General features: G+C 38.5%; 1 protein-coding gene across 2 annotated transcripts in view; it reads right to left on the bottom strand.

Moving 5' to 3' along the window:
• The window catches only part of LNX2 (ligand of numb-protein X 2), an 89,625-nt gene that overhangs the window by 13,079 nt on the left and 64,357 nt on the right, over positions 1–12,189 (bottom strand). For both annotated transcript variants that reach the window (NM_001075884.1, XM_059892055.1), the window contains 3 exons: positions 11,822–11,962; positions 7,903–8,080; positions 2,161–2,392 (listed from right to left, as the gene is read on the bottom strand). In NM_001075884.1, coding sequence (NP_001069352.1) covers positions 2,161–2,392; positions 7,903–8,080; positions 11,822–11,962 — 551 coding nt within the window. The remainder of the gene's footprint in view (positions 1–2,160; positions 2,393–7,902; positions 8,081–11,821; positions 11,963–12,189) is intronic.

Raw genomic sequence — 12,189 nt, 5'->3', positions numbered from 1 at the left:
CATATGAATTTTAAAACTTTTTGTTCTAGTTCTGTGAAAAATGCCACTTATAGACATTGCATTGAATCTGTTTATTGCCTTGTACTATATTGTGTATTTCTCACCTAAAATCTTTGTTACTGTTCCTGGCACATCAGAAAATGCTCTGAACACAGGAAGAAGTGCTAACCCCAAAACTAGCCTGGGATAACAGAAAAGGGGAGCTACAAGTAGCAGGGGTGTTTCTTCAGGACTTCACTGGTCCTGTCCTGACCAGAGGCAGAGGTACCTGTGTGGAACTGCTCAGCGTGAGGGCGCAACTTCACACAAAGACTTTTGGGATGAGTGTTTATAATCAGTTAGGCTCCTTCTCAGGGCCAACATCTCACAACTTAGATGGCATGTCTGTAGGAACTGAAAAGCATTATAGCTATGTTGACTTTTTAATGGGCAGAAAGATCACTTTTGGTGCTTGAAATAAACCTATGAAGCAGTTAATCATCTCTGTTGTAAAAAAAAAAAAATCTTTCTCCACAAAAGCCCTATAGGTCCCCGTGACAGTAATTCTATTACAATTTTGGGCCTTCTTTTCCCCGTCTTATCCTTTTAACCAAGAGGACAAGTCAGCAAATTAAATTAACTAAGTTCAATAATGTTCTTACTTTTTTCTGTTATTCTTTATGTGAAAATACTTTATAAACCGTACAGCACCATATAAATGCTATTAGTAATTTATTCCAAATGAAACCAGATGGCTCAGAAACTGGTACATTCTTACTACTTAAAGAATCAATCATTTTCACACTGGGTTAAAAGAATGTTCTGTCATAGTTCAATTTCAGTATTCTTCTCTACAGTAATAATCTGAACTGAGCTGGAAAAGAAGATGATAATATAATGGGCATCCTCCCTGCCTCAGTACCAAACCACACAGCCATGGTCTGGAGGTCCCAAACGTCTCATGACCAGATACTAACCAGCTGAAGAATGTCCTGGCTGGTCAGCCGGTCAAAAGCCATGACCTCTTTCTAACAGGGGTTAAGAGCACGTACTCGTGAACATCAGTGACTTGGCCTACAGTCTCTCTATGTCCAATAAAAACTCAGTTTTATATTCCTTTTAAGGAAGAGTTAAAAGGATTAAGAAAGGGCTTTTAGAACAGCTCTGGGACAGGAAGACACTTTGACCTGGTTTTCCCAGTGGAGACTACACCTGAGTCTCAGCATATGTCAGAGTGAAGGTAAAGGATAGTCTTCTGAGCAAGGAGAATGAACGCCCACTCTCACGGCAGCCCACGTGGGAGCCTCTAGTAGCACGTGTCAGCACCTCCCAGCAGTGTCAGAGTAAGGCTGGTAAAGGACAGTCTTCTCAGCAGGAGACCGAATGCCCACTCTCATGGCGGCCCACGTGGGAACCTCTAGTAGGGGTCATTTTTATAAGCATATGTAAATCTCTTCAGCTTAGTTCTTATTGTTAAATTTACCTTTTTGACTCTAATAATCTAAGAAAAACTGGGGGCTTCCCAGGTGGCTCAGTGGTAAAGAATCTGCCTACCAATGCAGGAGACATGGGTTTGTTCCCAGGGTCGAGAAGTTTCCCTGGAGAAGGAAATAGCAACCCACTCCATTATTCTTACCTGGGAAATCCCATGGACAGAGGAGCCTGGTCTACAAACCATGGGGTCACAAAGCACGAAGAAAAACTGACCTGATTTGAAGTCGTAGCTGCTGCTGCTGCTAAGTCGCTTCAGTCGTGTTTGACTCTGCAACCCCATAGACGGCAGCCCACCAGGCTCCTCTGTCCCTGGGATTCTCCAGGCAAGAATACTGGAGTGGGTTGCCATTTCCTTCTCCAACGCATGCATGCGACCCCACAGCTGGCAGCCCACCAGGCTCCTCCGTCCCTGGGATTCTCCAGGCAAAAATACTGGAGTGGGTTGCCATTTTCTTCTCCAATGCATGCATGCTAAGTCACTTCAGTCATGTCCGACTCTGTGAGACCCCATAGATGGCAGCCCTCCAGGCTCCCCTGTCCACAGGATTCTCTAGACAAGAACACTGGAGTGGGTTGTTATTTTTATCTAACTAAAGCCTCTTTCCTTCCTCATTAACTTTGCTGTGCTACACCCTGATAAAGGCTGTAATGACAATTTTCCATAAAAGAACAGAAAAGCCTCAGCACCTGGGCAGCCCGAGCCACATGACCCACGACGGGGACCAGCTAGCGTCGTACTCGTTCTCGCTGACGGCGCTGAGTGGCTCGTCCAGGCCCTGGGCAGCCTCCTCCACCACCTGCACCTCCAGCGCTTTCAGGGCCACTGTGGGGGATGTGGCACTGGCTTTCAGCATTGCCACAGCCTCACTGTGGCTTAAATTGGTCAAATCAATGCCATTGATGTTCAACAAGATGTCACCTGTTCAAATGAAGAAACAAGGAAAATGAGTTACCAAGTGGTTACTTCCCTATGAATCCTGTTATCTGTAAACTAATCAACAAAGGTTAGGTCCAAAATCTCTGATGAGATAAGAGACCATTTTTCTCTTCTTTGTAATTCTAGAATACTGAGGAAAAATCCAGTTCACAGAGAACACTCCCAAACAATTCAATTTTTTTTTTTTAAATGTAGTAATATACAGGAAAAGTTGTGGCTGTGGGATTCAGTCGGGTTCACATTGTCAGTGCTGGTGTAGCAGCGGACAGGCCCTGGACACTGTCATTTCTCTATCTACAGTTCCTTCCAATTAAGAAAATGATTTGATCTTTTGCCCTTAGAAATGGATTTTTAATACATTCTAGGCGATGGCACCCCACTCCAGTACTCTTGCCTGGAAAATCCCATGGACAGAGGAGCCTGGTGGGCTGCAGTCCATGGGATCGCGAAGAGTCGGACACGACTGAGTGACTTCCCTTTCACTTTTCACTTTCATGTATTGGAGAAGGAAATGGCAACCCACTCCAGTGTTCTTGCCTGGAGAATCCCAGGGACGGGGGAGCCTGGTGGGCTGCCGTCTATGGGGTCACACAGAGTCGGACACGACTGAAGTGACTTAGCAGCAGCAGCGGCAGCAGTTTATATTTATACAGTTTTATACATCTAGACAGCTCTACATAGCTCACACAGTGCAAACCTATCAGAGTATGTAGAGAGGGTATCCTTGGGCCAACACAAATGAAATTCATGATTCGAACATGTCCTGCTTGAGGAAGAAAAACAGTGTCTGTTGCTAGGCTGAGTAATATAATGAAAAAGAGCAATGCAGCTTATATAAAAGGTTAGGAAGGAAAGGATTAGTTTTAATAAGAAGCACAAACATTTGTACTAAGAAAGTCCAGAGTAATCCTCTCCTAATTCATTAAAGCAAACATTCTCTTTGTAGAAAATTAAATATATATATATATAAATAAATAAAATTACCTCAAATTCCACAACAGAATGAATAACTTTACAAAAACAGCCTTATAAAGATATAATTCATATACCATTCAATTAAAGTCTGTGATTTTATGGTTTTATAGTCAGAGATGTACAACAATCACATGTCATTTTTAGAACATTTTTATTACCACCTCCAAAACCCTATACCACTAATCTTAAACAACTACTAATCTATTTTCTATCTCTAAAGATAGATATATAGACATATAAATATAATTTGGATATTTCATATATATGGAATCATGTAGTCTTTTGTGACTGGCTTCTTTTACTTAGCATGTTTCCAAGATTCATTTCTACTGTACAGTAGAATGTGGGAATACATCATTCTTTTTTATGGCTAATTAATATTCCATTGTATGCATGAATCACATTCTCTTCATCCATTCACTAGTAAATGGACATTTGGGATGTTTTTACTTTTTGGCTATTATGGAAAGTACTGCTATAAACCTTCATGTACAAGTCTTTTGTGAACATATGTTTTCATTTTTCTAGGAATGGAATTGCTGGGTCATATGAGAACTGTTTAACTTTTGAAAGAACTGCTAAACTGTTTTACAAAACAATCGTACCATTCTGTAGTCTTGCTGGCAAATTATAAGTCAGTTTCTCTACATCCTTGCCAATGTTTGTTATTGTCTTTTTAAACTATATTCATCCTAGTGATGAATTTGCATTTCCCTAATAACTAGTGTCACTGAGCATCTTTTCAAATGATTATTGGCCATTTGTGTATCTTCTTGGGAGTAATGACTATTCAGATCCTTTACCCATTTTAATATTGGTTTATCTCTTATTATTGAGTTATAAAGGTTCTATAAGTACTCTAGATACAAGCCCTTCATCAGATACATAATTTATAGATATTTTCTCCGATTCTGTGGGTTGTTTTTTCCCTTTAATGATGTATCCTTTGCAGCACAAAAATCTGTGATTTTGATAAAGTTCAGTTTACTGTTTTAGATTTTTAGTTGATTTACAATGTCATGTTAGTTTCAGGTGTACAGCAGTGATTCAGTTTTATATATATATATATAAATACATAGATCTTGAGCATCTTTTCACATGCCTTTTGGTCATCTAATGTCTTCTTTGGAGAAATATGTTTAGATTATCATCTGCCTGTTTTTTGATCGTTTTGTTGTTTAGTTTTTGATATCTGAGCTGTTTGTATATTTTGGAGATTAACCCCTTGTTGGCTGCATCGTTTGCAAATATTTCCTCCCATTCTGTAGGTAGTCTTTCTGTTTCGTTTATGGTTTCCTTTGGTGTGCAAATCTTTTAAGTTTAATTAGATCTCAATTGTCTTTATTACCATTACTGCAGGAGATGGATCCAGACATTGCTTCAGTTTTCATCAGTGTTCTGCCTATGTTTTCCTCTAGGAGTTTTATAGTATCCAGTCTTACATTTAGTCTTTAACTCATTTTGAGTTTATTTCTATATATGGTGTTAGAGAATGTTCTCAATTCATTCTTTTACATGTAGCTGTCCAGTTTTCCAAGTACCACTTACTGATGAGACTGTCTTTTCTCCAGTGTATATTTTTCCCTCCTTTGTAACTGACTATAGGTGTGTAATTAATTGACTATAGCATTTATTTCTGGGCTGTCCTGTTTCATTGATATATTTCTCTTCTGTGCCAGTGTCATACTGTTTTGATTACTGTACCTTTGTAGTATAGTCTGAGTTCAGGCAGCCTGATTCCTCCAGCTCTGCTTTTTTCTCAAGGTTGCTTTAGCTATTTCAGATATTTTGTGTTTCCAAATTTTTAGTTTTTTTTCTAGTTCTGTGAAAAATGCCATTGGTAATCTGATAGGAATTGCACTGAATCTGAAAATAAACAAACTCCTTTTGACAATACTGATTCTTCCAATCAAAGAACATGGTATCCATCTCTCTATCTGTCTCATTTTTTATTTCTGTCATCAGCATCTTATAGCTTTTAGAGTACAGGTGTTTTGACTCCTTGAACAGTGAAAGTGTTATTCACTCAGTCGTGTCTGACTCTTTATCATCCCACGGACTGTAGTGTGCCAACCTTCTCTGTCCATGTGATTTCCCAAGCAAGAATACTGGAGTGGGTTGACATTTCCTTTTCTAGGGGATATTCCCAACACAGGGATTGAATCCTGGCCTCCTGCATTGCAGGAAGATTCTTTACTGTCTGAGCTACCAGGGAAACTTGTTAGGTAGGTTTATTCTTGGGTATTTTATTCTTTTTGATGTGATGGTAAATGGGGTTGTTCCCTTCTCTTTTTTTTATCTTTCATTGTTAGTGTATAGAATTGCAACAGATTTCTGTGCACTAATTTTGTATCCTGCTACTTTACTGAATTCACTGAAAACTACTCCAGTAGTTTTCTGGTAGCATGTTTTGGACTTTCTAAATATTAATATGTCATCTGCAAAAAGTGACAGTTTTACTTTTTTTCCAATTTAGAGTCCTTCTATCAGACTGTTGTAGCCTGGACTTTCAAAACTATATTCAATAAAAATGGTAAGAGTGGACAACCATGTCTTGTTCCTAGTTTTAGACAGAATGCTTCCAGCTTTTCACCACTGAATTTGTTAGCTCTGGGTCTGTCACACATGGTCTTTATTATGTTGAGGTAGGTTCCCTCTATGCTCATTTTCTGGAAAGTTTTTTTAATCATAAATGGGTGTTGCATTTTGTCAAAAGCTCATTCTACATTTACTGAAATAATCATATAGTTTCTATCAATTTGTTAATGTTTATCAACCTGATTTGCAGATATTGAAAAATCCTTGTACCCCTGGGATAAATCTCACTTGATCATGGTATATGATTCTTTAAATGTACTGTTGGGTTCAATTTGCTAATATGTTTTTGAGGACTTCTGAGTCTATGTTCATTAGTGGTACTGGTCTTTAATTTTTATTTTTTTGTGGTATTTTTGTCTGGTTTTAGTATCAGGGTGACAATGGCTACACTGAGTTTGGGAGTGTTTCTTCCTCTGCAGTTATTTGTAATAATTTCTGAAGAACAGGTGCTAACTCTTGTCTAAATGTTTGACAGAATTCTATGAAGTCACTTGGTAACAGACTTATTTATTGGGAGTTTTTTTTCTGACATTGTTTCAGTACCTGTAATCAGTCTGTTCATATTTTCTATATCATCCTGTTTCAGTCTTAGGAAATTGTACTTCTCTTAAAAATTTGTCCATTTCTCCTAGACTGTCCATCGTATTGGCTTATAGTTGCTAGTGTAGTCTCTAAAGTCCTTTGTATTTGTATATCTGTGGTGTTGGCTGTTAACTTCTTTCTCATTTCTTATTTTACTGATTTAGGCCCTCTCCATTTTTTCCTGCTGAGCCTGGAAAAAAGTTTATCAATTTTGTTCATATTTTCAAAGAACAAGCTTTTAGTTTCATTGATCTTTTCTACTGTTTTTGTTTTTACTGCTTGTGTTTTTGGTATCATATCTAAGATAACCATTGTTAATCTACTGCCTAATCAAAGCCATCAGGATTTACATTTGGTTTTCTTCTAAAAGTTTCACCTCTTACATTTAGGTCTTGGATCAGTTAATTTTTATATATGGTGTAAGGTAGGGCTCCAACTTCACTTTTGGAAAATAGCTTTTAAGATTTACTTTTCCATATGAAACAAACCAAATATATTGAGAATGCTATTTCTACAACTACTACCCCCCATACAAATTATATAGTATTGACTGTTGTTTAGTTGCTAAGTCATGTTGAAATCTTGTGACCCTCATGGACTATAGGCTCCTTCTGTCAATGGGATTTTCCAGGCAAGAATATTGGAGTGGGTTGCCATTTCCTTCTTTAGTAGTATTGATAGGGGTTGTGAAATTGTGAATGAATTAATCCCTAAAACCACTACCTTTTTATTAAGTTTATCTTCTGCTCGACCTCTTCTGTGAGCTTCCTCCCACTCAGACACTTTGATAGTCAGCAAGCGTATTTCTGCTGGCAGTTAGTAAAATCAAGAGAGATAATCTTTCCAAGTATCTAGTCTGCCATAATGCTGGGAACATAAATCTCTTAGAGGATCTTTTCCAACATAAAGTAACCCAACAGTCTAAGTAACTGTTAGAAAGTAACAGAACCATTATTAAGCTCCAGCAATTTCCCTTTACATTAGGAATTTTTCTAACCTTATAGAGGCCTTATGCTTCCATACGTAAAGCAGTGGTCCCCAGTCTTTCTGGCACCAGGGACCAGTTTCACGCAAGACAGTTTTCCCACTGGGATTGGGGGCGGGGGATGGTTTGGGATGATTCAAGCACATTACATTTATTATGCACTTTATTTCTATTATTACATCAGTTCCATCTCAGATCATCAGGCATTAGATCCTGGAGGGCAGAGATTCTTGATGCAAGGGATATTTTAAGAAGCTATGCTTAACAGAAACCTTTGTTAGATATACTTTATTTGTAAGAATGCAAGCTGAGTTTGAGAGATGTGGTGAAACTGTCCAAGCCCCTAGCTTACCTCTCTTGATTCTGCCATCACGTGCAAGGCAGCCATGAGGTGGCACACTGGTCACAAAGATGGGCAGTTCCCCACTCTTACTTCCTCGGCCTCCAGCTACTGTCATTCCAAGGGACTCATGTGGTTCTTTCTTTATAGTAATGTGTTTTTCTTGGCATGTTACACACTGGGCAAGATCCTAAATGTGAGAGGAAAAACTTACTGGATAATAAATAATATATATAGGCAAAGTAAAGACAGCTGAAGTAAAAATTTATGTGGCAATTATAAAGACATTAAAAAAAATCACTATAGCATTGAAATTTAATACACTGTTCTTCACAGGCACAGGAACCCTGTGGATCACAATGGCAAACTCTGGACTACTGTCTCTTCACATGACTGTACATGGAACTGAAACACTCAGGGCTGCTGACACAGGCAAGTCCAAGTAAAACAAGGTCATCATTTATATATAGTTACCATGAGCTCCCAGGTCGGATCAATCTACAAAAGTAAATAATGCACTTGAATTTTAAGATCCTGAAGAGAAGCCAATTAATTTTACTTCCATTTTTCTCTTATATTCTTTGAGAGAAAAGTTGACAGTAGTATTAAAGTGTGGATTTTACTAACTGCCAAAACCAAAAAAGCTACATACTTATCTTCTGATTCTGACTAACAAAGGTTATCAGAGCACTCAGTCATGAAGCAGATGCAAATATACCTTCAAACCTTTTATGAAAAACTAAAAGGATATAAAATAATTGAATTTTTGAAGTTAATGACAGGGAAATAAATCCCCAACGAACTATATTCTCAAGGAAAAGCTATTTTTATTGACATCTGTTACTGTTACTTATTACTGAGATACTCTTGATAACCAATTTTCTTTTGAAAATAGAATTCAATAAAATCAAGGTACATATATATAACAGGAATATTAAAACAATATTGAAGACTTACTGTGTGCAAAGCTCATGGATTTTATGCATTATTGTTTAAGTTTACTTGTTTTTGGCTGTGCTGGGTCTTCATTGCTACACAGGCTTTTCTTTAGTTGTGGCAAGTGGAGGCTACTCTTCATTATGGTGCAGGAGCTTCTCATTGTGGTGGTTTCTCTTGTTGCAGGGCACAGGCCCTAGAGCACAGGCTCAACAGTTGTGGTGCATGGGCTTAGTGGCACATGGGATCTTCTCAGATCAGGGATCAAACCCGTCTCTCCTGCATTAGCAGGTGGATTCTTTACCACTGAGCCACCAGGGAAGCACTATATACATTATTTAATTTAATCTTCACTGTGGTCTTCAAAGTAAGTGTACTATTGCCCCCGCACCCCACTTTTATAGATGAGGAAACAGCTCAGCTCTTGTAACTTGTCCCAAATCATACAGCTCTTTAAGTCTCTGCACAGGGATTTGAGCAGATGCAAATATTTGAACATGTGCACATAATATGACGCACTCCGTATACATATGTTTGTGTGCGCCCACACCACACCACACTACTACTATCCCACAGGGAAAGCTAACATAAGAAGGTTTCCAACATTTAGCAACTATGAGAAAATGCAGGTAAGAATTAACATTATTAACAATATCAACAATAGAAATATGAGTTTATGGTTACAGAACTGTAGCACTCCTTTATTGACATGATTTGAAAGCACTGACATGTACCTATCTGTTAATCCAGCCCCTGAAACTGCAGGCCCATCTCCCTTTCTCTGATCCTAGAACACATATAACTCTTGAAATTTTATTTAAGGGAGCTACTTGCAAGAACTGGCTAGCACTCCTAGAAAATGTTATGACCTAATAGAAAACTTGGAAATGTCTTAAGCCTGTTTAAAGGTATGAAATCTATCTTAGTATCCTTCAAAAATGGACAAAACCCATTTTGTTAAGACAACTCCTGTAAATTCAGTAGTCTTGAGTATATTTACTAGCAATTTTGGCTTTCAGGTATTTAATCAATTAGTTGTTTTAGTTGTCTAGAGGGCTCAGATATACAATTTCTCCTTGGGAATGGAACCAAACCAAACTTTAAAGATTATACTCAGTATACTTCAGTTAAAGTTCTAAATCATACAAATGTTTATCTAAGCAGCTAGAGGCCTAGTAGCAGGCTCATGTATGCTGTGATTTTTACAATGATTATAATCATCTGAACGGGTTTTCTTTGGGTGAATTTGTGTTTGTTTTCCCTAGGAGACCCTTTTTCCAAATCAGGATTTTATATAACAAATGCAGTATTTTAGTAGTAAATAGCTAACACTTAAAAGTATACTTCATATGGTTGTTCTAACCAATCAGATTTGCAGAGTACACAGTAATGCTAAACTTATTCCATTTAAAATGTTGTCATGTAAGTTCAGTTCAGTTGCTCAGTCATGTCTGACTCTGCGACCCCACAGACCACAGCACTCCAGGCCTCCCTGTCCATCACCAACTCCTGGAATTTACTCAAACTCTTGTCCATTGAGTTGGTGATGCCATCCAACCATCTCATCCTCTGTCATCCCCTTCTCCTCTCGCCTTCAGTTTTTCTCAGCATCAGGGTCTTTTCAAATGCGTCAGTCAGTTGTCATATAACATTAAAGACAACAAGATTTAGCAGGAGAGTTAAGGAAAAAAAATATTTGCCCCAAATAAAAGAAGCAGAGTTTTCTATACGAATGTTGGAACGACCAAGTACAGTTTTTTACATGTCTTAAAATTATGTACATACACTCATATCTCAAATTACCGTAAAATTCAATGATATAAAATTCAAAAACAGATTCAGTAATCTATTTTTGTCTTATGATTTTTTAGGAATATACATTATATGCATAAAGCAAGGACCAGCCGTATGAAACAACTATTTGAAATTCCTATTAAAAACAGTAAGTCCTTTTTCATGGTCATCACCATGGAGGCAAAATTACAGGTTTCCTTCATATACTTCAATTTCAGTTCAGAAATGAGAACGAGCCTGTGGGTACAATTTCTTACAAGTATTAACTAAACCAGAAACCAGTGACAAGTCTGTACTTAAGCTAGGAAACCAGGATACACCTGACAGGCCAAAAATACTTCTGCTGTTAAGGGGTGCTTTTCTCAGGGTCCCTGTGACATTCCGAAGGTAAGTATTCTCTCAAATACTCTCCTTACACTAAGAAGTCATTTGAACACACAGGGAACTTCCTGTGGTTTTAAGCAGACCAACAGATGTTTTTGTTTAATAAAGAAATTTAATTTTACTTAAAGAGATTGACTGTGGAAGCTCATTTAGCAAGAAGGAACTACAAACCCTCTTTAAATTTCTGCAACTTAAGTGAGACAGTATCAAAATTCTCAGCACAAGTAAAAGACCTTGGAATATGTTACAAAACCAGTGAAATACTGAAGAAGCAGGGATAAAACATACAGGAATTTTAAAAAGATTTAGGGTAGTCTTCCTATTCTAGAAGATAAAATTATATGCTATACATGTAGCTGTCAAAATTTATGAGTTATGTGTTTAATATTCACATGTCTAATTCTGTTTTAGGCAAGCTACCTATAGTTGCACACATGTCTAATTCTGTTTTAGGCAAGCTACCTATAGTTGCTAAGTACAGGCTGTCAATCATTGTCTTCATTATGCCTTTTCAATTATGTAAACTTTACATTTAAATGAGCAAGTTAAGTCCCACTTTCAAACAGAACTAAACAAACCAAAGATTTTTCTGGACAATTACTTCTCATTAATCACCTGGCAGGAGGCCTTCCCCACCAAGAAACTACTGACTGAGGGGCTGAGACAGGCACTCTCCAAAGTGGCAGGATGCACACACTGCACAAACACTTCTGTGCACCTTCTCCAGGAGTGCACAGCCCTCATTAAAGTCTCACCAGCTTGTAATGACTTATCCTTGGAGGGTGGATGAATTCAGAACCATGAGCAGGCGCCTCACCTTATGCGAGCTGGGTCTATTGTAAGGCAGCGTCTGTGTGTGGTGCTGGCTGCTGCTCTGAGTTCCTGCCTCTCGGACGGTGCTTCCAGGCTGGGGTTTCCCTGGTCTGGCAATTGTTAAACTCACCCTCTCCCCGCTGGCCTGGAGGAAATACAGACACAGCCACCAGTCATTACCAATGTTTCTCATTTCGCAGAGCACAGGTACTTCCCATCACTACACCAGCGCCTTGCCTGGGGTGGCTGCAAGTGCCTGGTGGCAGGAGGAAGGGAGCTGGTCTTGTGAGCTTGTGGTTCAAGGTGTCTGCCGCAAAAATACACACACAGCTCTTGGACAGACCCCCCCCAGAACCCCCTCCCCAACAACCC

Source organism: Bos taurus, chromosome 12, assembly GCF_002263795.3.
Source record: "Bos taurus isolate L1 Dominette 01449 registration number 42190680 breed Hereford chromosome 12, ARS-UCD2.0, whole genome shotgun sequence".
Classification (NCBI taxonomy): domain Eukaryota; kingdom Metazoa; phylum Chordata; class Mammalia; order Artiodactyla; family Bovidae; genus Bos; species Bos taurus.
This window is presented reverse-complemented; position numbering and strand designations above follow the sequence as displayed.